Genomic DNA, 26276 nt, shown 5'->3' on the forward strand with positions numbered 1-26276 from the left:
ATTTCCTTACTGCAGAAATTTCCATTTATGTATAGTAAATGTTTATGTACTTTGTTTTAATATGGAATGAAGCTATTTTATAACACAATTATCTTTGCACTGTAGGTTGTACAATATACATAAAATTAGGAATTGAAAAACAAACAAACGAAAAAACTTTTATAAAGCACAGAATGCTTACAATGCTTGTAAGAAATGGCAAAAGGCAAGCAATGAGTTCTGGAAAGAGGGCTGTAGGGGGTTCAAGAAAGAAAGAAAGAAAGGATGATGGGGCGACAACCTGCTCTCAAGTGCCTCACGAGTTAAGAGTCCCCTAAAACACAGACGTATCATCCAAGACTGACACGAAAGCATCCGTTTGCACATAAAGCTTTAAGTCTATGTATAACGTACACATACGGTACACCTGCGGCCCACCTGTATAGCAAAACACTTTGCGTTTGGCTAGATCTGATTTTGAACTCTTAACGTTTACGCAGCGACTACTACTTTCTGTCCTTTAAAAGAAAAACGTCAACAGAATAGATTTGAGCATATGTAGCAAGCTACGAGGAGAAATCCTGGCACTTCTATCATAAATACACTGGCAGAATCAAACAGAAAACATTGTACCAATAAACACTGAGCAGATTTGTTTTGAAAGCACTACAATATCATTAGGAGGCCTTTCATTTATGTATTCTTATGTTGGCACTGCCATAATTCAGACAATTTAATTAAAAAACGGTGCACTGTCCCATTAAGACAAGTTTAGGAAGCAGCTTCACTCCTGAATCCAATATAGTTTAAAATAGTGTTGTCAAGTTGATTAATCGTGATTAATAACATCTAACATAAAAGTTTGTAAATATGCGAGTATGTGTATACATACACACATTATACATTTACAAAGTTTTATGTTAGATACGATTAATCGCACTAGTTTAAATGCGTCTACGGTTTTGGAAGGCAAACATTTGGACAACCCAAATCTAAAGTCTCCACACAATGCCAGTAAAAGCATAGAGCTAGAAGAAAAAGACGTGTTAAGTCTAGTTTTCATTTCCAGAATACATCAAAATGAGAAAATGGGGGGGAAAAATGGCAACAATCTATGACTCGAATACTGCTATAGCTGCAAGTTACAGTTTCAATTCGACACAAAAACAGCTTTTTCTTGATGCAATCTAGAATAAATGTTAGACTGGTTATTTATTTTGTGGGCTTGTCAAAAGAAGCATATTTTATATCATATGTTTGCAGAAACATACATAGGACACCTAAAATAGCACAACTTCGAACTAAAGTGACCATGAGGGTGTTAGTGTGGACTTGCTGCCCCCTCTTGGTAGAATCTCATACTACAATATCACACTAGGAGATGTGACTATAAAAAAATGCAAATGTTTTTACCTTTACCTTAAGACCACTTAAGGAAGCAATGTGCTAGATTTCTTTTCTCTTTGTTGGGATCATTATACATGATTTCACATACTTCCTGTTTCTGTAGTGCGATCAAAACAACGAAAAATAAATGTTTAAAGAAGGTGCTTCTCATTTTTCAAATACCTTTCTCTTACAACTAAACTTATAAAGAAAACAACATGACTTTCACCATGTAGACAATCAACATTACTATAAAAGAAGACCAAAAATATCTTTTAAACAGCATCCCTTTTCACTTGGTGAGCAGGTTAGCTAGCTTCTCAGAGGATTCATCTAATATTCTCTGTCTAAGACAGCACAACACAGCTTCCAAACACATTAGAAATCAGGCAAACGGGTATATAGATATACAGTACGTTGAAGAGCCTTGCAGAAATGTTCTTTCTTCATTTCAACACTATTCATCACGTCTCGTCAAGCAGTTTGAAAGGACAGTTCACACAAAAATGTCATCATTTACTCACCCTCATGTTGTTCCAAACCTGTATGACATTCTTTCTTCAGTGGAACACAAAAGGAGATGTTTTGAGAAATGTCCAGGCTGCTCTTGTCCACACAACAAAAGGGAATGGTGACCACAGCAATCAAACTAAATTTTCAATAAATAACGACTTAAATTATTCACGTTTCTTCAGATAAATGGCTTCAGAATATAATACAGGAGTCATATGGACTAGTTTTATGATGCTTTTTCCATTTTGAAGCTTGACAGCTTTGGACCCCATTGAATTTCATTGCATGGAAAGGAGCAGCTTTGACATTCCTCAAAACATCACCTTTTGTCTTTCACAGAAGAAAAGTCAGACAAACAGGTTTGAAACAACAGGAAGATTCAATCATCATTTATTCACCCTCATGTCATTCTAAATCAGTATCACTTTCTTCAGTGGAACACAAAAAGAGATGTTTAGATGTTTTCATGTTTAATGAAAGTGAATGGTGACCACAGCTATCAAGCAAAATTTCCAGGGAATAACACCTTAAATTTCTCAAACAAATGTCATCAAAACACTTGGAATGGAATAAAGGAGTCATGTGGTCTAGTTAATTTTTTGGTCCCTATTCACACTCAAGGAGCAGCATGACCATTCTTCAAAACGTCTTCATTTTGTGCTCCACAGTAAAAAAAAGTCAAACAAGTTTGAAACAAGATTTGATAATCATTTACTCACTCAAATGTCATATGTATGACTTTCTTTTGTTAAGTACAAAAGATGTTTTCTGTGAAATGTCGAAGTTGCTCTTTTCCTTACAAAAAAAATAAATGGTGACTACGCTATCAAGCAACATTTCCAGTGAATAACATCTTAAATTTTAGTTTTACACACAAATGGCTTCAGAACAATTCAAATATAGTACATAGCCTAAGTCATATGGACTAGGATTTTTTTGTCTGTACCCATTCATTGTATGGAAAGGAGCAGTGTGAACATTCTTCAAAACGTCTCCTTTTGTGTTCCACAGAAGAACGTAGGTAAAATAATTTTGGAATAACATAAAAATAAAACAAAACCTCATTTTTACTTGAACTATCCCTTTAAGGTAGGACAGATGCAACAGCCGTGCCTTCGAGAAATAACACCGATCCTTTAAACTCTAAATGGATTATGCTGCGGCTAAGTTTTTAGATGCAAAGTTGCTTTTAGTCTTAGAGTTACTGCCTAGGGCCAAAGTGCTTTTGACTCAGTTATTGTAGATTGTAGCTTTAAAAGGTGAAAGATTTTAAGAGGAAGAGAGTGAGCGGGGGGGGGGGAAAACAAAAAGGAATTATTACTGAAGGGTCGATGGTCCATTAATGGTTGCACCATTTTGTAGACCATTTCCACAACTAGCATAAGAAATATACAATTATATCTATATCTATATATCTATATAGATAGATAGATATAGATATATGCATACACGCAGGCAAGAAATAGTGTAAAGAAAATCAAATCAAGCATCCGTAACACAATAAAAAGGTGGATTGGTATCAATACATATAGAAAGCTGCAGGAATGAACCAGAACGAATGACGTTAGGCATGTGAACACAGTAGCAATTTAGAGGGGAAGATAGAAAGATGGAAAAAGAGTGGAAAATGAAGGAAAAGAAAAAGGGAAACAAGTGCCTCTGCTCTACGTTGAGCTCTGGATGATGACCGGACGAAGGAACGGGTTTGGCGGCGGGGCGACTAGTCGGACTTGTCTCCGTCTTCCTCGCGGTGGCTGTCGGAGGTCTCGCGTGTGCTCTTGTCCTCCTTGGCCAGCTGGGCCTGAGAGGCCAGGATGCTGGAGAGGGAGAAGAGGCCGGAGCTGGAGGTGACGGCGGGGAGGCCGGCCGGTTGGCTGAGACCCAGAGGGAGAGGGGTCATGGGCAGTGCCAGCCCCTGCAGCTGAGAGAGCTGGTGAGCCTGGAGCTGCTGCTATACAACACACACATACAGGGATTTCTTACTTTTACTGTTACACTTTGCACTTACAACATTGATGAAATACAGTTTCAACACAAAAGTTTGATTGGATGAACCTGCCAATTCTAAATGAACAAATCAAATCTATATACACTACCATTCTAAAATTTGGGGTCAGTAAGATTAAAAGTTATATTCAGCAAGGATGCATTAAATTGATCAAAAGTGACAGTACAGATATGTATAATGTCAAAAAAAGGCCTCTATTTACAAAAAAATGCTGTTCTGTTCTAATGGCTGCTGAAAATAGGAATTTTAAAATATATTAAAGTAAGAAACAGCTATTTTAAATTGTAATAATATTCCACTATATTACAGTTTTTTCCCCTAAATTAATGCAAACTTAGCGAGAATAAGACACAAAATGATAGTATCCATTTATCTATTTGACCTATGTTACATGGTGCAAAAACTATTAACTGTGATTATTATTTATTAATAAATGTAATCAGTAATGAATTATTGAACACTGGTATTTTTAGATCACTGCTGTAATTTGATCAAATATGGTATTTTATGTTTTATTTAATACTCCTATTAATTGAGGTAAAAAAATAATAATTACACTGCATGGCCTCTCATGGTTTTATTTTATTGGTTATGTCATTTATAAAATTGCTGGTTAAACCATTTGCACTGTGCTTATTTTTCTTGATTTTTGCATTGGATTATTTTGCGTTATCACTGTACAAAGCAAGAGCTGCAAACGCTTAATGAATGTTGTTTTTGTCATGCACTGTAAAAAAATATATATCAAAGATTATTGGTGTACATTTTACAAGACAATACTACTATTCAGTCTTTCTAGTTACATTTTTTGCGTTTAACCCAATCTGTTGCTTGCCGTTTCTTTGTAATTAGTTGTGAAATTTACTAGCAATTTCTGTGAAAATTGTTTCTACACTAAGAGTTAAGATATTCAGAAAGCCATATAATTGCACAGCAACAATGCACAAAACCAATTAATAAAGCCTTTCTTTATACATAATTAGACTTCCATAAACTCATTCAGTTGCATTTCCATAAACAGCCTTCTGTATAAACCTGTGTGTCATCCACATGAGTCCCACACACACACACTTTACCCGTATGATGGAGTTCATCTCTGGTGGGGTGACCTGTTTGGCTCTCTCTATCGCCCCCAGAACCTGCTGCTGGTGCTGGAAAATAATAATAATCTGAATCACAATCACATCTCGTGCTATATGCTCCCACATTCACATTAAAATCATTAAAATCAAATCAGACTAACTGAGCGTTTAAGACGGAAGTGTAATGCTATAAACTAAATGCTGAGGTAGCGCTGCTATCTCTCTGTACCTCTTGAGACAGGTAAGGCAAGACTTGAGCACAGATCCCATTTAATCTCTTCACGATCTCTGCCTGCAGGGAGAAACACACACACACACACACACACACACACACACACACACACACACACACACACACACACACACTCAGCAAATTCTTCCCTTTTAAATTAGCCTCAAATGGCCCAGTTATTCAGCTCCAAAAAATATAAACAAACATATTCCTGACTACATAATTGACAGCAAAAATAAAAATACAGAATAAATAATAAATTATTATGACTAATATATATATGGCTTGCCTTGATAACACTTGATGGCTCACAAGAAAATGTAATAAATAGATTTTATATATATATATATATATATATATATATATATATATATACACACATACATACATATATACACATATATATATATATATATATATACACATATATATATACACATATATATATACACATATATATATATACACACACGCACGCACATATTCACATATTTAGGTAAAAGAACTTCTAAATAAAGAGATTGATATATAGATGAATATAGAGAAAGCTCATGTCAGGAAACGTGATTTTTCTGAGCACTGAAAAGCCTGCGAGAGCTTGAGAATTTTTTTTTTTTGGAGAAAAAAAAAACATGCAGTGGGACAAAGAGAGAGGCAACAATAACCCTGTTTCAATAGCCTGCCATGCTGACACTTCTTACAGCATTCAGAAGAGAGAGAGAGAGAGAGAAAAAGTGAAATGACTGCATACCAAACACTGGCATGCCTTATCCTTTGCATTCATGCTCTGTATTTCTCTTTCGCACACACTCTTCCGTGGCTGGCTGACTTTTTTAAAACATATTTCACCTGTGTCACATAAAGGGTCAGGGACTGATGAATTGTGTTCTCGAGACTGGCTGCAGCGACGCAATGGCACGTGTTTAGATTTTGACGCCCTACTAACCACTAACTGTTCTGTAAATCAACACTTTTTGTAGCATTTCTCATTTTGAGGGGGAAAAAAACAATTTCAGTCACTGCATGATTCAAATACTCATTTATATATCCGTGATGCCAAAGCTGAATATTCAGCATCATTACTCAAGTCTTCAGTGTCACATGATCCTTCAGAAATCATTCTGATTTGCGGTTTAGAAATCAATGTTGAAAACAGTTGTGCTGTTAAATATTTTTGTGGACATTTTTTTCAGGATTTTCTGTTTGATGAACACAAAGTTCAAAATAGAAATCTTTTGTTACAATGCAAAAGTATTTTTCGATCAAATCAATGCATCCCTCCTGAATTAATTTCTTTTAAAAAATTGACGTAGAAATGCAGTGTACACAAAATCTTTTTTTTTTTTTTTGGTGATAAGAGCCATTAAATGTTAGAAAGGCAAGCCAAAAACAACAACAAAAAAACTGGTAAAAATGTTTCATTTTTATGGACCATTTCAGTGTTTTTGTGTCCCATATTCATCAAAAATCTCCCAGCTATCACAGCCTATAAAGTGTAGTCAAATAGTATGCCGTGAATAAACCAGTTGTCATAAATTGTTGAAGGGATAGTTCAGCCAAAAATGAAAATTCTGTCATCATTTACTCGCCCTCATGTCGTTCCAAACCCGTAAGCTTTTGGTTCATCATCAAAACACAAACGAGGGTATTTTAAATGTCAATGGAGAGAGAAATCGGTAACACTTTATTTTACAGGGTCCTTGTTACATGTTACATGTACTTACCATAGTAATAACAGTAAATTATGCATAATTACATGCAACTAACCCTCAACCAAATCCTAATCCTACCCTAACCCTATAGTAAGTACATGTAGTTGCTTAATATTACTCAGTACTTAAATATATAATTACACTGTATCAATGACACCTTAAAATAAAGTGTAACCCAGAAATCTCTCAGATTACAGTACATTGAACAAAAACATATTCAATCTGTTCATCATAGAAAATTTTAACTAAACCGCTTGATTCATATGGATTAATTTTACAATCTCTATGATCTTTTCGAAGCGTCAAAGTGGTAGCTGCGAAGACTATCAATAGAGGGAAAGAAATCTCTCAGATTTCATTTAAAAAATTGTGTTTTGAAGGTGAATAAAAGTCTTACGGGTTTGGAACAACATGAGGGTTAGTAATTGAGTGAACGAACCCTTTAATGCATAATTTAGCCCCCTACTGACACTTCTGTGTTTAGACAGTCTCAAACTAAAAGCATCAGCATTCAATACCGTTGAGCAAAAGTGATGATGTTGATGAGAGTGTAAACTGGATGGGCGTAATTTCATCAGATTAGACGTAGAAGCGACAAACTCACCTGCTTGTGCATTTCGATATTCAGCCCATAGGACATCTCATAGTACTGCAAAGAAATAAAGTCAGACATGAACTTTTTTTAGTATTACAGCACTGAACATCTAGAACCCCAGTGTAACATGTGCGGGCATATTAGCGTGTACTACGTGCTAAAGTGTTAGCCTCGCTCATCATCCACACGTCAACGAGCAGCGTAACACAACCTCTGCAGCTAAACAAGACCGGGGAGCATCAGTGATGGAGCCAGAGTTGGATCAGGGTCGGCTTTGCCAAGCAGCAGTAGGTCCCTAAAGCAATTACCACCCACGCAAAGCAGACGCCCACCCTCCCCATCTTCCAGCGGGTGCGGACAGAGCGGGGGAACCCGATAGGCTATTAGAGGGAGGGAGGGCGCTCTGGCTGATGCGCGTGAGAGCAACGCCGCACAGATTAAATGAGATTAAGCCGCTCGACGGATCAATTAGAGGCGGAATATCAGACAGCAACACGAGGCCCGGGCCGGAGACAACGAGGTTAGAGTGGAGGGGAAGGAGGGAGGGGATATCATCGGGGGATAGATGAGAAAAGAGAGAGCAGAGTATGGACAAAAGGAGGAATGGCAGACAAGGTAAAAAGGAGGGGATGGGGGGGGGGGGGGGGTGGCTCGACTGGAGAGGAGGGGAAGACAAAGCATACATGATGCCTGAAGATCACGGCCAGATTCAACATGAAAGATTTTTGAGCCAAGTGGATTTTTAATGCAACTTCTTAAACATTTATTTTACTTGCATTCTAGACAATTAAGTTGCACAATTAGTGAAAGTAAAATATTTATTGAAATATAAACTGAAGAATTATTGAATAATTAAATAAAAAAATATAAAATAAAAGAATCATTAAGTTGTTTGTTAATAAAAAAACATATATAATAAATATACATATATAATAAATATACATGTATAATATATAACAAATAAATATGTAATATACAAAACAAGTTAATATAATATATAAGAATGAGAACAATAATAATGATAACCGCTAAGTTGTACCTAATATAACATAATAGATTAATATAAAATATAAAAACCACCAAGCTGAACAAATATTTAAAAAAATATAATATAACACACATATTTACCACATAAGAACCGCTAAGTTGAAAAAAAAACTTTAATATAATAGTTTAGTTGTTTGTTAATAAATAAATAAATAATAATATAAGAACTGCTAAGTTGTTTGTAAATAAGTAAATGCATACATGCACAATATATAACAAATCTTTTATATAATGTGGCTTTTCTTATATTAAGAATCGTGATATTATATATATATATATATATATATATATATATATATATATATATATATATATATATATATATATATATATATATATATATATATATATATATATACACATATACACATATACATACACACACACACACACACACACACACACATATAATGTTGTTTGTAAACAACAAAAGAAAAGTAAATAATATAACAATCTTATAAGAACATAAGAACAATCAACCTGAAAATTAATAATATAATATAATGAACTGCCAAGTTGTCAATAAATAATCAATTTAATATAATATAATATGATGTAATATAATATAATATAATATAATATAATATAATATAATATAATATAATATAATATAATATAATATAATATAATATAATATAATATAATATAATATAATATAATATAATATAATATAATATAATATAATATAATTAGTCAAGTCTAATCTCATCTATGATACCAAGTAGGTCAGGCATGCCACTGGCGTCCCCTCAAAAGAGAGGTGCATGACGCCTCTGGGTGGACAGGAGGTAGGGAATAATAGAGCAGCAGAAAAGAAAGTGTTGAGGCAGACAGAGAATAAGACACAATGAAATCAGACAGGTGAGGGCTAGGTGAGTTTCTTGTGGATGTGAATATGTTCCGGCACATCCAGCCTAAGGCGCGTCCCTCTGGAGGAGAGTGCGTTCTGTGCAGACTTACCATGATATAATGACGTTGCATTTCTGACTTCTCGCTGGCCAGCTTGTCACATTCGAGCTTCAGACTGAAAAGAGGAAAAAAAGACTGGTCAATAAAAAAGAACAGACACTGACTAGACATATATTATGCAGCAGATCAGTTGAAGAGTTCAGACTGCTTCAGAGACTTTTCGGACTTTTTCACATTCTTTTGGCAGAGTCGGTAGATGGGGAGAGAAATTTAGAGTCAGCTAAAAACACTAAGGCCACTCATTAAATGTCACATCTACCAATCAGAAAACTAGCCAATCAGAAAAGCTCTGGATTTTCTCCAAACTGTTTATGGCCACTTAAGACATAACTGACTGCCTTTATGTAAACCTGGTGTGTATCTGACAGTTTAAGCGCAATATGACGTGAAAGAGAATTTGGTTTAGTGCTCACGCGCTGTGTGAAAGGCTTTTAGTGTGCGCACTGAACAGCATGCGAATAAAATGTTTAACTGGCAAGGCTTTAAAACGCATGCAAATAATAAACGTTCATGATTGCGAAGAACTGCAATGTCACTTGAGCGTAACCCTTCCGCTGTGTTACTAAACGTGATGTGAATGTATGTGGCATTGTACAGCATCTTGAGGCGCCAGAACTGCAACTGACAGCATGTGCACTGTAGCACGATACTACGATATTTTGAGTTAAATTGATTTATTGGATGCAAAAATGTACATTTTGTTCAAAAATATTTTATATATTTTTATCATTTAGTTGTGGCAGAACTGGTTTATCACACCACACAAACTGGAATCGAACCAGAATTTCCCACCATGCACCATGGCTCGATGTGATGGCAGCATGTGTACAAACCGCTAGGCCGTGACTCCTTTCAAGACACATTATTTCATTTCTTCCCAAAGAAAACAAAGTGAATAATCAACTAGTAATTCCATATGGAAAAAAAATTGGGATTGGGAAAGCATCTGACAAAAGAAAGCCAAGAGAAAGCATCTGATCTCTATACAAATAAAGTGACACGACATACTAGAGGTTTTTGTTTCGTTGGCGTATGACAAGCATTCTGTCTCTTCATACCTCTCCAGTCTGCTGCTTCCACTTATCCCAAAAAAGGGGGGAAAAAACTGGGCTGTTATGACTGTGTAACATATATTGGGTGTTGTCATGGTGACCATCCTCCCTGCTGCCAGGCTACCTGTGATTGGCCATGCCAGCCACTGATTGGCCGAGACCTCCTGAAGGTTCCAAAGATGCTCTCGGAGAAAAAAAAAAGACGCCAAAAAGCGACACATTGATGGAGTTGTATTGCCGTTTCTTTCCGCCTCCAAATCGCTCCTGCTGTCATCCTTATTTTGATTTATGTATTCCCTGATCTATTTATGCATTTGTAGAAGGGAGCGACAGCTCGGCGAGGCTCTGGGGACCGCCTGCAGTACATTTCCTTTAAAAGGCTGAACGCAGCACCAAAAAAGCCCTTGTCTGTTGAATCTCAATTGAAGTCAATGGCGGTGAATCCATGCTCTGAATACACATACAAAAAAACGTAGGGCCTATTCTTCTGTGAACCAGGGTTAAATGAGGGTTTGCTCGTTGTCATGGGAATAGGGAGGGAAAGACATGTTGCCTTAAAGACGGGACAGTAGCAGCGTCTTTGTGTCTTTAAAGAGTCTTCCGTCTCCATTTACAGGAGTTAAGGCATCAGACGGATCAGATCACAGTAGCCGCTCCGTGTTAATCGGCATGGGAATGAGGCACTAGGGGAAGCTTGTTAGAAGTGATAAAACAAATATGCCGGCTAATCGTGAATTTAGTCACACTGCTTTGTAGAGGACCACCCTAAAGAAACGGTTAAAAGGAATGTTGTTTTGAACCCGATTGGCTTGCTTTCTTCGGTGAAACTTTTGATAATGTGCTGGTTGCTCTTTTCTGGAGTATGAACTGGTTCTTTTAAGGAACTGGTGATTCCTTTACAGGATTAACTCACTGAATCAATCAGAGCAGCAACTGAATTAACATCTGACTCATTCACACTCAAGTCATTACTTTCATTATGTCATTACTTTTTGACTTGAAAGGTTCTGGTTGCTCTGTTCTGCTTCTGAATCAATCAGAGCAGTTACTAAATAGGCCTTTATTAGACTTCCATATTAAAAAAGCAAGAGCTTAAAATAGTAGCGTAAAATAATTTCTGCTGCCGCATGTATCAATGGAAGTGCCCATAGCACAGGACTGTTGTGATTTATTGATGTAGAGTTTATCATAGATACTGTTTACACCTTGGATGCATTTTGGTCGATCAGATCACAAGTGGACGACTCTAAATACAGTTGTAAACCGGGTCTAAAGCGTTTTGAGCTTGTCCACTTTCAACCACTTCCAGAGGTAGTCGAAAACACATTCGACCAGATTGTTTTCGTAGTATAAACGCTCATGTGGTCGAATGTGTTTGAACAACCACAAAAGACAATCTACTCTCCGCCTACAGACCTAATGCATAAATATTATGGGAAGCACTTTTTCGACTGAAGTTTGATTTGAAGATGAAAAACGTACCATGCCCAATGTTCTCTCAGCATTCCTGATTTCTAACACACACTCACAGTCACAGCGTTCGCCGTGGTCAACGCCGGCAGTGCTGACAATAGCCTCGTTGCACATTAAAATGGAAGACTACACAAATGGCGGGGTATCATGTAAGGCTAAATACACCCATTTGAAACATCTACAACTAAGTGTAGTGTAATATTCTTGTCAAAACTGGCGATCGTCCATTGACAATAATGAAGGCGGGAATCCAATTACGCTACTAATCAGGGCAGGATACGACAACATGCAGACTGTGATAAAGGTCTATTGACATCTGACTCACTCACTGAATCACAAGTCATTACTTTTCTACTATAGTCGGATTCAAGAACAAATGAGTCTTCTGAACGGTTCTATTAACGAACATAACGAGTTATGCGTCTGAATCAATCTGGCAATCCCCTCACAGAACAAACTCAGTGAATCAATCAAAGCAGTTGACTACATCTGACTACTTTCCGAATCATACTGTGCTGGTTGTTCTTTTCTACTGTAATCTGATTCAACAACAAATGACTCAAACAAATTCTTTTGATGAATTGCACAAGACGACTCATGAGTTATGGGTCTGAATCAAACAGCTGATTCCTTCACAGAATGAACTCACAGAATCAGTCAGAACAGTTACTAAATTAATATCAGAACGAGTCTTTGTATTTGCACCTAAAACTCCAAAAAGGACGCAAAAGCACCTTTAAAGTATCATAAAACAGGTCCATGCAGTTTGAATGTTAAAGTCCTTAAATTCAATAGTTAAAAGTACTAAAATAAAACTGAAATAAAGCTAAAAAGAAGTATAAAAACTGAACAATAACAAAAGCCAGAATAAATTACTCAAACTTAAACTAAAATATAAGCTAATTAAAAGGAATTAATAAAATATACTATAATAGTAAATAAAATGACTGCCACAGAAGAAAGAACCTCACACAAACTTTGAACGACATGTGAGTAAAGGATGACCATTTTAATTTTTTAAGTGAACTATTCCTTAAAGGTGTTGCAAGTGTGAGCGCATACCTGTGGTATTGTGCTTGAAGGAACTGGAACTCGTCCTTGATGCGGTCGCACGAGTCTGACGTTGTGAACTTCAGCTGCTGCGATGAAGCCTGGAACGAAAGCAATTTACGGCGGTCAATTGCATTATTCAGAAAGCGCGAGTCGCAGCATCAGCTGGGCATCCAGCAGGGGACGGAGCATCACAGCAGTTTCAATGCCAAGAACGGAGAACTCCGGCCAAAACAGATGCAGCTTTCTAAACAGGAAATTTTGTAATCAAGAGTGAATTCAAGTGTACTGTATAAAAATCAGCAAATAAAATCTCACAGGGCTTATTGCGATATTCAAAACTCATCATTTAGAAGGCGTCAGTCATGTCTGGAGCTCGACATCACCCAAGGTTTTTGAATTACATGTATTCGGCTTGCAGGTGAGCTTATTTCCCTAGTGTGGGGGCCACACCTGCAGGGAAATGCAGATGTTATTGGAACCATTTTGCGCTTTTCAGGGTAGATTTTTCCTAGACTTGGTGATATGTTGGCGGTTTTCCCAATAAGCAACTACCACACTTGAATTTTGATGAATGCAGACCTTCGGGCTGTAATTCTAGTAATGCTGAAAAAAAAAAAAAAAAAGAAAAGATCTCTGCTATTACCAATGTTTCAGATTCTGGCTATTGAAAATGTGTATTTTGGTCATTTTGACTACTTTGTTACTTGACAGTAGAATGAATTGTTCTCTGGGTAGAATGAGGGTCGATGATGAGCAAATTATTTTATTTTTTTTACCAGTTCATGTAGACATGAGTCAAATGAATTTGAATCTTTGGTGAATTAATGTGAATGACTCACTTACTGAACCACAATTCATTACTCTCAGACTCAAAACCTTTTTAGGTACCCAGATTAAAAACTTGAATAATAGACAAAATGTCCTGTGGTCTCTGTGTAATAAGTTTCGTTAAAATATATGTCAAATGTCATTTAATTTACCAATCACTTTGCAAAAAGCAGGGTTTTTAGAAAATACAAAAAAAAAAAATTATAGACAGAAATTGGAGATATAGAGTTAGGGCTATACATTGTAGGGCTTGAAGAGGATTCAGGGAAAAAACAAAAAAATTTGCTTCTAGCCCTTAGGGTTCCAAAGTTATGACCCAAAACACAAATCACCTTATTATAGTGCCACCTAGTGTCGGACGGTTGTGTGTTTGTGCGCCAAGATTAGAACCATTCTGCCAATTTTGGTGTCTCTACGATTTGAGGTCTCTGACGTTCATACACTTTTAGGGCAGAAAGACAAATAATAATGTTTTCATGTTTGATCTTGTGGTCCTACAAGTAAAAAGACGTAAGAAAACAAAATTCAGATACTAGTCATCCATCAGCATGCTGGACTTGGTTGGGCTTTATTTGACGCCCTGATCTCTTCTGAACAATCTAGCAGCTAATTCATCACGTTATTTTCCAAATTGCCAACCCGTTCTTGACTCCTTTCGAGTGTTTGCGTTTTTCCGCTTCAAAAATCCTGTGGCGCTCTGCAGGGTGAGAGCTCGGGGGATGAAATTCTTGAAACCCATGGTACGAGCGGACCAACCTTTAACACAAACTGTGTACTTAGCCCGAGCGCTCTGTGCTCCACTGCATATGAAAGAGAGGCTTGTGTCAACAGCGAGCACTTAGTGCCCAAACAGTCAATCTTTTTCAGACGCCGCTAACAGTAGTCCTCACATTTCTGCGTGACCACTGGAGATACGGTTTCCTTAGGGAATGCTGGGGGAATGGGGCCGATTGGGAAAGTTTGAGTCGATAGCCCCTGCTGGAGTGTCCGGCGACGGGGGAGATCACGGGTGTTACGTACGCACAATACTTGCTTTCAACAGAGGCCATTGCTGACCTGCTTGCTACAGCATAACGTCATCCATGCGGTTTAAGCAGGCACTGAACAGTGTTAGCTGTGTGCTAAGCAAAGAGAGGACTTTAAACCGGTCTTTAATACATTAATACAAGTGTGTTGAAACAGATTTAAACATGCTGTGTGAATGAAAACATGCTTTAGAGTCCTAAAGAAATAAATACAGAGCAGAATTATGGTTCTTTTTTCATAATGACTGAACTTTGCTACTTTGACATTTAAGTGATGTGTTTAATCAAAGCAACTTAAAGAACATACTGGTATTGAGTATCCTGGAGTTAAATGCCTGGCCCAAGTATGCAATGGTGATTTAGCTACATTTACAGAAACGTAGTCGCTTAAAATGTAATATTTTAAATATCTTAAATGTAAGCTTTAGCAATTAAATAGGTTTTAATAGTGATGCCGAAGTTCATTTGTAGCATTTTAAAGAAGTAGATTTTTAAGTGCTTTATTTCTTTTACAAAAAAGTAGAAAATGTCAGTATCATCCTAATTACTTATCGGTCTAATAATTATCAATACTCAATACCATAATACCATTTTACCTTTAGTGTCTTAAACTTGAGTGGTCATGTGCATTAGCATTATACAAGTAAAATATTTTTTACGTGTGAATTGAGCAAAAGAATCACAAGTTATGATGCCATTGTTGTCAGATTTTAGTGCAGATTTGAAATATGTTATTCAAACAAACATTTCACACAGGAGATTTCTGTCTTTTCCCATTAAAGTAGATATGAGCTGTACGTGTAGAACTGGAAATAGCTTCTCAGAAACCTTGCAAAAATAGCCACTGAGTGATCTGATTTTTTCAAAATGACTCATGGCTCTTCTCTACAATTTGAGCTACAGATTCGGTTGTTGAATCCCAAGTATACTTGCAACCTTTTGGTTACCAGGTCAAATCTTTAACCACTGAGCTACACCAGCTTTAATGAAGCGATGGGAACCTTCAGGGTTGCGAAGCTTAGTCTAATGATTTTAAGCTTTAGAGCAAATCCCATATTCACTTAAAAAAAGAAAACCACACACAGACGCACTCATGCAGCACAAGAGCCAAAATATGGGACAATCCCTAATTTGACTCTGCCTCTGTGCGCTTCTCCTTTGAGATGCAATTAAACCATTAAAAGGCTTTATACGCTGGTGGGCAAATTGTGAGTCTTCTGTGGCTAAATGGGATTCATCATTCCAGTAATTTACAGTTGTGCCTCCCACCCCACCGTTTAACAGAAAAAGGAAATGTTCTAGAAAAATCTTTCAACTCTAACGTTGGCAGTTTTTTTTTTCCATCCCAAGGGATTACATACAAAGACCCAGATGTAGTTATCTGAAGAAGAGAAGAGAGTTTTTATACTTGAATTACAGCGAATGTGGATCGGTAAAATTCTGGCAAACCAAGAGCCACTAGGATAACTACAGCCAAATCCTCACCCCTAGTCTTCCTGTACTGATGCTGTGTTTGGAATAGCATACTACTTGTACTATTTCTGCAGTATATAGTATGTATAGTATACAACGCAGAATATAACACCCAGTGGACTATGACATTAGTTAAAATGTGAAGTATGAAACAATGCATGCTGTGAGGAATACAGTATCCCACAATGCAATGCACTCAACTTGAACTTCAATTTCTTGATATTAATTATTTGACCAAAATTGGTCAAAGACTCCAGACTAGTAAAGTTCACAGTCACACTGTCAGTCCAAATCGGAAAATTTGATTATCCTATTGGTATATGATCTGAAATTATTGACTGCCCACATTGTGTATATCGCAAGCAACTGTTCAGATCCAATTTGTGTGTCCCATGCCGCCCTTTCGTTTTCAGGAATATCTGCATTGGTGTCTATGGCAGTGACATTGCGTTGGTAGGTATACGCCAAAAACAACAACCACCACCACAACATGGAGGCGTTGGCAATACAAATGTTGTCTTATTTACAACATGACAGAGTGTAGCCGCCGCACTGGACAACTGCGTCTTCTGAGGCAGCGGAAGAACCATAGGTCAAACATGTCTCCTATTTCACCATTTTCTGCTCCTCTGGCACTTTGTATTAGGGATGCACCGATTACTAGTATCGGTATCGGCCCGATACTGAGCTCATGTACTCGTAAAAATGCTCCGATACCAACAACCGATACCAGGCAGCGTTTGTACAGTGTGTGTGTCCAGACAAAGAACACTGACAACTAAGAGTATAATGGGGATAAAAAAGGTGGCTTTCTATGATGTAAATGCATCTTATTAGTAGAATATTAAATGAAATATAGGAACACCTATAGCTGTGGTGCGTGAGCTGATAAGAGAAAAATGTGCAGCGGATTGAGTGCGCAGCGGCACAGCTGAGAGAGAGAGAGAGAGAGAGAGAGAGAGAGAGAGAGAGAGAGAGAGAGAGAGAGAGAGAGAGAGAGAGAGAGAGAGAGAGAGAGAGAGAGAGAGAGACTTCTGTTGAATGCTCTTGATTGCTGATCGTTCACTCAGCACGTGTTATTTGGATATTAAAACTAAATTGTATATGCAAGTAAAACATGAACTGTTACCTGATTTATGTATAACGAGTGCTTCCCTACATTATTACTTACAGGATGTTTGCAGGCCAAGAAGTGTCACATACAAGAAGTTCCAACACAAACATCCAAAGCGCGCGGCCCGAAAACCAACGTATCAGACAGCGCGAATACTGAATTGAATCGTCTTTTAACGTCTTGCGCTTGAACTGACGAATTTACACAAAATTATGTAAAAACGTCTGTCTTGGCAAGTATCCTAGTAAACAAAGTCGGTTATATCTCGAGTGAACGTAGACAGTATATTCAAATGGGGTCCGTGCGTTCGGTCTTAAAGGGGCAGCAGTCTAATAAACCCGCTGCTGTGTTTTAATGTTCAAACATTGTTTAATGTTCAATCAAACAAAGGACAAATAAATTACTCACTGTTCTTGACTAAATAAAAAGATCCATCTATATTTAATTTATAGAGTAATGAATATGCAGTGTTTTTTTCACATTTGACTGATTACTGTAGTTTTTGTTGTAGTACAGGTATCGGTTAGGGTATCGGTGAGTAGAGTACCAAAAATTACAGTATCGTTATCGGACTCGTTCTGAAAAAAGTGATATCGGTGCATCCCTACTTTGTAACAACACAACCTTTTTTCTGCAGCGACTTTCAGCAGGTTTCCTATAACATCTGACGTTTACGTTTTGCTTGAGGTGAGAAAAATCACAAACCTGACACAAATCCGATCAGAGCAGTCAGACTGAAACTGATTTCCAGAAAAGCGATTTCAATAGGATTTCAAACCTTATGAATGTAGCTCGAAACAGATTAGCAAAAATCGTATTTCATGTGATTTTTTGCTGTTTACACTTTCTAAATCTGATCAGATTTCAATCGGATCTACACACACAATTAGATTTGGCCTAATAGCCTAAAAGTTGTACAGATAGAGGAGGGCCTGGTTATTATGGTGATATTAGTGTATTTATTGCACCAAAAATCCAAATTTACTGAAAATTTTGGGTAATTTATGGAGGTTCAGGTTTTAAATTGCACATTATTCATAATTTTTTTTAAACTTAATGGGACCATGGTAACCACAGGTAAAAACCACATATGAATCCCCCCCATAGTGGGATGTAAATTTGGTTTCTCTAAAAACAAAACAACAAGTTTAAAAGGTTAGGCCCTAGGGCTCCTAGGTTTATGTAAAGTTTGATTCATTTGAGGTTCTGACAGGGGTTTGTAATGGAGATTTCTGTGCCAAATTTCATGCCACACCACGCTTAAAACTGGTTCCACTTAGGGGTGGCACGGTACATGAAAAAACATCCGAACCGTTCGGTTCGCTTGTCTTGGTTCGGAGCGTATGTGCGTCGCACGGTTCGCACGGTTCGACGCATGCGCAATGTAGCCTCGTGCCCGCGCTAATACAATGCTAAATCATAAATCAGACATATGTAGAATAACATTACGATGTCCAGCAATCGATTTAAAGAGTACACTGGGTTTACTTAGACATTTAATGAGATCTACTCCACTATATGTTGTTTTTTTCACGTGAATAAATACAGAAGATCGACTGTTTCACGTATGTACTTTAATGGTCCAGTGGCAGAACTTTTGCCAAGCATGTCATAGGTTCTGAGATCTAATCCGCACTCATATATTTTTTTCTTTTTCATCAAAACCGATTATGTTTATCAGTGGTTGTATATCAAGCAGGGACAGATTTGTGTGAATTTTGTGTTGTGATTTCACCGGAACGAATAGAGTCTCCTCAACGGATTGAAGCGCGCGTCCGAGTGAAGAATGTGCGGCCGCTGCGGCGTGTTCCACAAGAGAACACGGTATCAGCGCCAACGAGCACTTTGATCACTTGATAAAAAAAAAAAAACACATTTCAGCGCTAGATTGCTTCTTATTTAACAAACGAACGAAACGAATACTTTGCTAGTTAACTGGAGATGTTTTATTTATTTGTATATTGGTACATCCGTGCTGCAAGATAGTATCGACCCGGCAAAAAGTGGTGGGAACATGTCCCACCTGCAAATTACGCCTATGATGACGAGACACGAGGAGAAATTGACAAAGAACTGTCCAACACAGCCCACGTAGCTCTCACTACAGATGGATGGACCTCCAGGGCAACTGAACGTTTTCTCACAGTAACCGCTCACTCACTCACTATATTACTTCGGAATGGGAAATGATAAGCTGCGTTTTGCAAACACGCCCCATTTATGAAATACATTCATTAATAATCAGATAATTAAGCTATATCATATGCTTAAGTACATTTTTGGAGTGTTAAAGATTAAAAGAAAAAATAACAACAAAAAACATACAGAACCGAAAACCCTGACCCTAAAACCGTGATACGAACCGAACCGTGGGTTTTGTGAACCGTGCCACCCCTAGTTTCCACAAAAAAAAAAAAAATTACGGCAACAAAACATTTTGTGGTACCAATGGGAACCAGTTGTAAAATACAACTCAGCAATGTAAGAACTTGATGATTTAACAAGAACAGACCTCTTACTGTATGTATCCAAACCTGTATCCACATTAGACTTAAGGTACAGTGTTTCTTCAAAGAGGCAAAAGCCTCATGGGGGCTGGTGAACCGGAAGCCACACTGCCAAATGATGGCGCTGGCTAATCATGTTAAGGCAGGAAGTTGATTTGATGATTATCTCTTCGCCCATCCTCAGTCACTGCAAACCCTCACCCCCTTTCACTTTAGGAGAAATGGTGTTATCCCACTTCCCGGCTCCAATCCATCCTCATCGAGTCGTTTGGAAGGGAATTATTCAACTTTTATCACTTCAGGCGCCGCACACTCCCAAACACAAGCTTCCTCTCGCTGGAAAGGCTGACGGTGGCAGTCAAATTACAGACAAATAGCTGTCACACAGCATAAAGGATACACAACACAGCGGGTAGGGGGTAGTGAAAGAGAGCGAGCGAGCGATGGGAACGTCAGTCAAGAAGAGAGCTCAAACAGCACAGCGGCTCAAGACTGGAAATTAAAAGCAGGCGGGTCAAGGTGATTGCGAGATTACAGATGGAACAGTAGCGATCGTGATTGATGCCTTGTTGGTAAAGAGCTCGGCATGGGTCAGAGACTCCGGAAGACAGCCGATTACTCCCAACTCTGTAACAAATGGCACAGCTATGGGAGGCGAGCGGCTGCCCACAAATAATGACCCCTTGGAAAGAACCCTGGAGACTTATTCACTTCACGTTTCGCAGTTAAACCAAAATATCGTATAAGATTGGTTTGGTTTTATTTGAGGTATATAAGGGTATTTTGAATTAGCTTTTGGTTTTCATTTTAATGACAGTTTAAGTTTTAGTCAATTTGTTTTGTGCTTTTGTTATTTTCATTAGTATTTTATTTCAGCTGTATTTTAAATAATGAAACAGATTTCTAAACATTTTAGTTTAAACTCTGTTTAGTTTAAACCCAAAACTCTGTGCACATTCTGACAAATACCAGACAATGGAAAGTGTGTTTGCATTAACGCACGTATAATTGAACAAAATATATAGTCTAATAGACTAAACTGTAAAAATCAGTTGTAAAATTTGAATCAGACATGATGGAAAGTTTCGTCTAGAAACGACAACTTTGTCAAAACAATCGGATCTGCGAAAACGACTAAAAACGCTGTATTTATACCAGGCCAGTAGTTAGCGATGTCACTTTGTAAAGAAACGCTGCGCACATATAGACTGAACATTTAATATGTATGCACAAGACATCACCGTTTGCACAAATTCACATTTTTGTAGTTTACACCGAGACGATAAAGGTATATCGTTTTTAAAAACTTTTCACTTCACGAAAGTTTGCGTTTTCAGGCACCCAAAACGCCATTGTTGTGTAAATGAACGCCCAAAACGTATTAAATGTGTACATTGTGTAAATGGCGCCTGGAATAAAAAACAAAACAAACAAAAAACCCTTAAACTCGACAACGCATGATGCGAATATCGCAGCAAATAGTGTCGCCCGGCGCGAATTCACATCTACTTACTTATTTACATTGACTTTGTATGTAATCTACTCGCGCAAATAATTAGATTGGCTTTTGGTGTGCGCACACCATAAGAAGAGAGCTGCTCGTGGTCTTTGGTTGTAGAGGCGGAAGCGCTTTAGGAAGGGTTCTTCAGCCCGGTGTGTCTGTCGACAGGCAGGTCTGAGCGAGGTGCTGCCACATTAAACAGTCCCCCACCAGGCTGCTTTGTTCCAGACCGCTGCTTTACTCTGGGGCGCAGCTTTCCCACAGCGCAAGTCCATCACTGCCAGAGAATACTGATGCAGCCCGTCTGTCTCAGTGCACACACACACACACACACACATCCAGAAACATGTGTGCAACATACAAAGCCTCTAAGCCACAAGCAACTGGCAAAAAACCTGCGCTAGTAAAAATAATCCTGCGACGCAATTATCCCAGCACGCGTCCTTCACACCAAAGGCCAGGAGGAACACAAACAGTCAGACAAGCTAATTAAGCCATCCGTGCCTCGTCCTTTCACCACAGTACAGGCCGAGCCCATTCACGGCGGATGCTGTATTGTCAGCGCCTCTATTGAAGCGGCCTGAATTTTTCATTTAATACTAAAAATCAGGGAAATAAAGGAGTCAGTGACACCTATGGGCACTCTTTTTCTTTGTCTTCTCCACATACACCTTTTCAGTCCAGAAAGGTGTTCGAATACCTATTTGCGATGCTAATGAGCAGATTTGCCATCAACAACCAAGACATCTGCTCAGGAGTGTGTGTGCGCGTTACAATTTCAACCTGCAGAAATGAACACTGAATTTGTTGCTGCCTATTTACTTAATTGATCAAAAACTATTAGTCATGGTTGCAAAGGCAAGAATTAAAATTGCTACATGTTCATTAAAAATTTCTTCATTAAAGATTATATTAATGTTTTTATATATTAGCAGTGCTTATTAAGGCACACATTATTATTACTGTTAACATGCTTGAATTATTTAAATGACTATTTATTATGTGTGTGTGAGTGTCATATATATATATATATATATATATATATATATGTATATATATGTATATATATATATATATATATATATATATATATATATATACACACACACAATTAATTGATGTATATTATAATATAAAATACACAAATATAAAACACAAAAATTTGTGCTATACATGAAACATTAATATAGTATCGCCAACAACCTCAAAATACGACACAGATTGCAATTCATATCATACACGCATTTACAATATGATTGAATTATTATATTTAAGATATTGAGTCACATCTAAAACTGTAACTTTCACTAATTTCACTTTATTTTTGTCAAGTAGCACATCTAAATGTTAATTTCAGTTTTTTTCATTTAAACGACCCACAGAGAAATTACACCAAAAAAAAAAAAGATAAACGATGCAACATTGGGAATGTTGGGGGAAAAGCCGCAATATACTGAAATATATTTGAAGCACATTTTTGTCCGAATTATTTCTTCTTTATTTATTATTCATATACTTGTTACTGAAAATACTAAATCGGCAAGTGACGTGAGCCAGATTTAAACTTTCACCACTATACAAGCAAATCAAGTCATTTTTTTAATCTTAGCGTGGCAAAAAAAAAAGTAGTTGCAGTACGCAATAAAATTTTCGGCGTGCATGCATAAGCGAGTGTGTGTGCGTGTGTGGCTGTGAGTGTGTGTAAGACACAGAGTTTATTTAATGAGCAAGATGTGGGATTATCCGCCGCGTTGAGGGATCTGGGGAGATCTGTCCTGCTCACTCGACTTAATAAATCTGACCCGAATGCCCCACCCAAAGCATCAGGTCGGGGGCAACACACACACACATACACACCCACATTGGTGTGTGTTCATTTCTGTGCTAACTCTCGCTTCTCTTTCAAGCCATTACCGCAACAATGGCTTTCAGAAATGACTCCTTGAAAAGCCACAATCAATGTCGCACTCCAATTCACAAATCCCCACCATTATGACATCACTCGCCTGGATCTCGACTCAACAAACAAAATGGAGGACAAAACGCTATTGAGTGTCATCAGGCACACAAAAAACGAGATATGTTTGCAGGTACTTACTAAAGTAACGTTAGTACAATGCCAACTATTTTAGAGCGCACACAGCGGGATGCGTTTCCCATATGTAGGGTTTAAATCTGTAATCCCTGATATAACTTGGTGTATTGGGTCTTAATACTGCAATTAAGGAGGGTAAGGTTCGAAAATGTCATCACGAGAATAGAAACATCATTAGATGACCTCGGAAAAAACGGTCGCGGTGGGCTGGCACGATTAAAAAGGCTACACCGGGGTGAACAATTGAAGTCATGAACTGTTCAGGCTGGTCAGAGTAAACACCTTCTGTGTCAAGTCTGGTGAGAAGTCGTTGCTATGGAGTCACAGTGCCGTGGCAACGAAGTAGTGCTGACTACAACTGGGCCCACATTTTCACATGCTCCCCGTCGGCCCTTCATTATCAGACTGTAAAGGAGCCGTCCAGTTCATCATCTCAGCTCAAACACCTGGAAAATATATGATATGATATGAGCTATTCATCCAACATTCAGCCAATGCAAAGAAGTCCTGATGTTAGTCAACATCAAAATTTACCCCATTTACTTTCTTAACGGGTCAATGACATAAAAGAGTATCCACGATTTAAAAAAAAAATCTAGTTTATAAGTGCAAAGTTCTTGTGCTCTTCACATTCACGTCAACGGCAAAAGTTTACTTTACACATTTAAAATTAATTAAAAGTCCTTTTTTTTAGGGGGGGAGGGGGTCGGTCGGTCGAGCCACATGACATTTTTCAAACTAAACTAAACTTGACTTGCCTTAAAAAAGTACAAATATGTGAATTTTAGGTGACGCAAGATAAAAAGACTTATATGACGCACAAAAAAAAGAAGAAATTCTTGAAAAGGAAACCTTGTTACATTGTTGGAATCATTCTTGCTTGGCTTAAAATAAAAATGAAACATGCTCATCACAAAAGAGATGCATTTATAATGCATTTATTTGTAATAAATTATTAGGAACAAAAATGAACATCCATGTGTTCCTGGTCCTTTAATCGAAACAAAGCGCTCCGCCACTGAAACGACTTTCCTCTTCGCATGACATCACCAAGTCCAATTCACACTAACCAATCAAGTGTCACCCTACATTTTTGCTCAGTTTCACTTGAAAATACAGCATTATTGGCATAAAACGGGCTGCGGATGCCACTATATGTTTATTTTAAGTGGCGATCAAATGTGACAAGATAATTTTAAAGCAAACCAGATCATGCAGCTCATCGACATCTAGTTCCTTACTATTTCCAGCCTTACGGCTTTAATCAAGAGCGCCTAATCAAAATATCTGTCATATTAGCTCATTAATCAGTAACAGCCAGCAGGAAACTTAACATGTGATGAGGTTTCACAGTCTGGGCATATTGCAAATACTCTAAACCCACTTTTAAATCACTTACCTAGTCAGGCTGATAAGGAAGCAACTCGTTATGTGCAACTCAATCCATAAATGAGTTCATAAGCTGTGATAGAGACTTTGGCTAAAAGATCAAGAGGTGGTGCACACACACACACACACACACACACACACACACACACACACCTCTGCTTTGCTGCAGGGAAAACATCTTGCATAATGCAAATGCATGTCATTACAGATTTACACCTTAGGTTTTTGGCAAAAGTAAAAAAAAAGGTCTGTGATTGCAGTGTTAGTTAACCAATGGATTTTGGCACTACTCCATTTGAGCCACAGGCAAAATGATGAGAGTTCATCGGAAAAGACTGAAAGATGTCAACATAAACATCTGAAATCTCACAATTCCACGCGTTGTTGCAAAGTACAGACTAATAAAGAGATATGAACGGTTATGCATCACATTTATGAGGTTTGAGAGTGAAGTTGAATATAATAAAACACAATTCACCAACTGTTAAATGTCACAAGCACACAACATCTACATTGTTCCCATTTGCGAACCCAGTTATGCCCTGCCAAATCACGCATTAGTGGATTTTTAAGTCAGAAACGTGTGCTTTGGAAATATAAAAGGTTATAAGACGATATTATGAAATATATGTTACATTTTTAATCTTTGCGATAAGTTTCAGCATACACACACTTGCACGGATGTCTCTCCTGCCAATGCTAAGCTCAAGCCAGCTAACAACATCAACACAGCGCCAGCAAACAGCTCGATTTACACTCACCGAGTGCCTGGATTGTGGAAACATCATGTCAGTTTTGGTCTTCGAGGTCTTGCCTTCTCCTCCTTAAAGAACAGGGAAGCAGTTTGCTCAGTAGACGTGTATATTTAGTGAGTGTTTCCTTTGTTTCGTCGCTAGCTCCTGTGCCAGCTACAGGCAGCTCGCGCTGCTGCTATGGCAATAAAGCACAGCCTGATGATGTGTGCCGCACTGAGCGCGCTCTTTAACACGCATTCGGCATGGGAAATGATCCGTAGATGATTTGCTGGAATCTGCTGATTTGATATGGTATCTTTCCCGTCCTTTTCCACGTTGGGAATGAGCTAAGACAAGGGCTGGTGTGTCTCTCTCCTCCCTGGTTGGAGGAAACCGAGTGGCTGTGCAAGAGCTGAAGTGGAGTTTGGGAGCTGATGGCTGCTGCTGTTTTTTTCTTTCTTTCCATATTTGACGATATAAAAACAGAATCCTCAAATATGTTTAATTTT

At 37.9% G+C, this 26276-nt stretch overlaps 1 protein-coding gene across 2 annotated transcripts; it reads right to left on the bottom strand.

Annotated features, from left to right (window-relative positions):
• Window positions 1-3465: 3465 nt before the first annotated feature.
• On the bottom strand, window positions 3466-26172 carry tle5 (TLE family member 5, transcriptional modulator). Of its 2 annotated transcripts, none has more exons than XM_081385243.1 (7): window positions 25795-26172; window positions 13111-13199; window positions 9515-9578; window positions 7517-7561; window positions 5198-5260; window positions 4963-5037; window positions 3466-3826 (listed from the first exon to the last, which is right to left on the bottom strand). In XM_081385243.1, exons 1-7 carry the CDS (start codon window positions 25819-25821, stop codon window positions 3599-3601), a joined length of 591 nt encoding a protein of 196 aa, XP_081241369.1. In that variant the 5' UTR covers window positions 25822-26172; the 3' UTR covers window positions 3466-3598. The 2 variants fall into 2 exon arrangements, with proteins under 2 accessions (XP_081241369.1, XP_081241368.1); XM_081385242.1 differs by having other exon boundaries at window positions 3466-3829.
• Window positions 26173-26276: the final 104 nt, after the last annotated feature.

This window comes from Scardinius erythrophthalmus (genome assembly GCF_964197995.2).
Source record: "Scardinius erythrophthalmus genome assembly, chromosome: 14".
NCBI lineage: Eukaryota > Metazoa > Chordata > Actinopteri > Cypriniformes > Leuciscidae > Scardinius > Scardinius erythrophthalmus.

What these genes read in the sequence shown, in the direction of transcription:
- tle5 (XM_081385242.1), bottom strand. Translation starts at nt 25,821, where the DNA reads ATGATGTTTCCACAATCCAGGCACTCG. An exon ending in TTCCACAATCCAGGCACTCG is followed by an intron (nt 13,200 to 25,794) that starts GTGAGTGTAAAT and finishes CTTTCGTTCCAG; the next exon opens with GCTTCATCGCAGCAGCTGAA. An exon ending in AGATGAACTCCATCATACGG is followed by an intron (nt 3,830 to 4,962) that starts GTAAAGTGTGTG and finishes TGTGTTGTATAG; the next exon opens with CAGCAGCTCCAGGCTCACCA.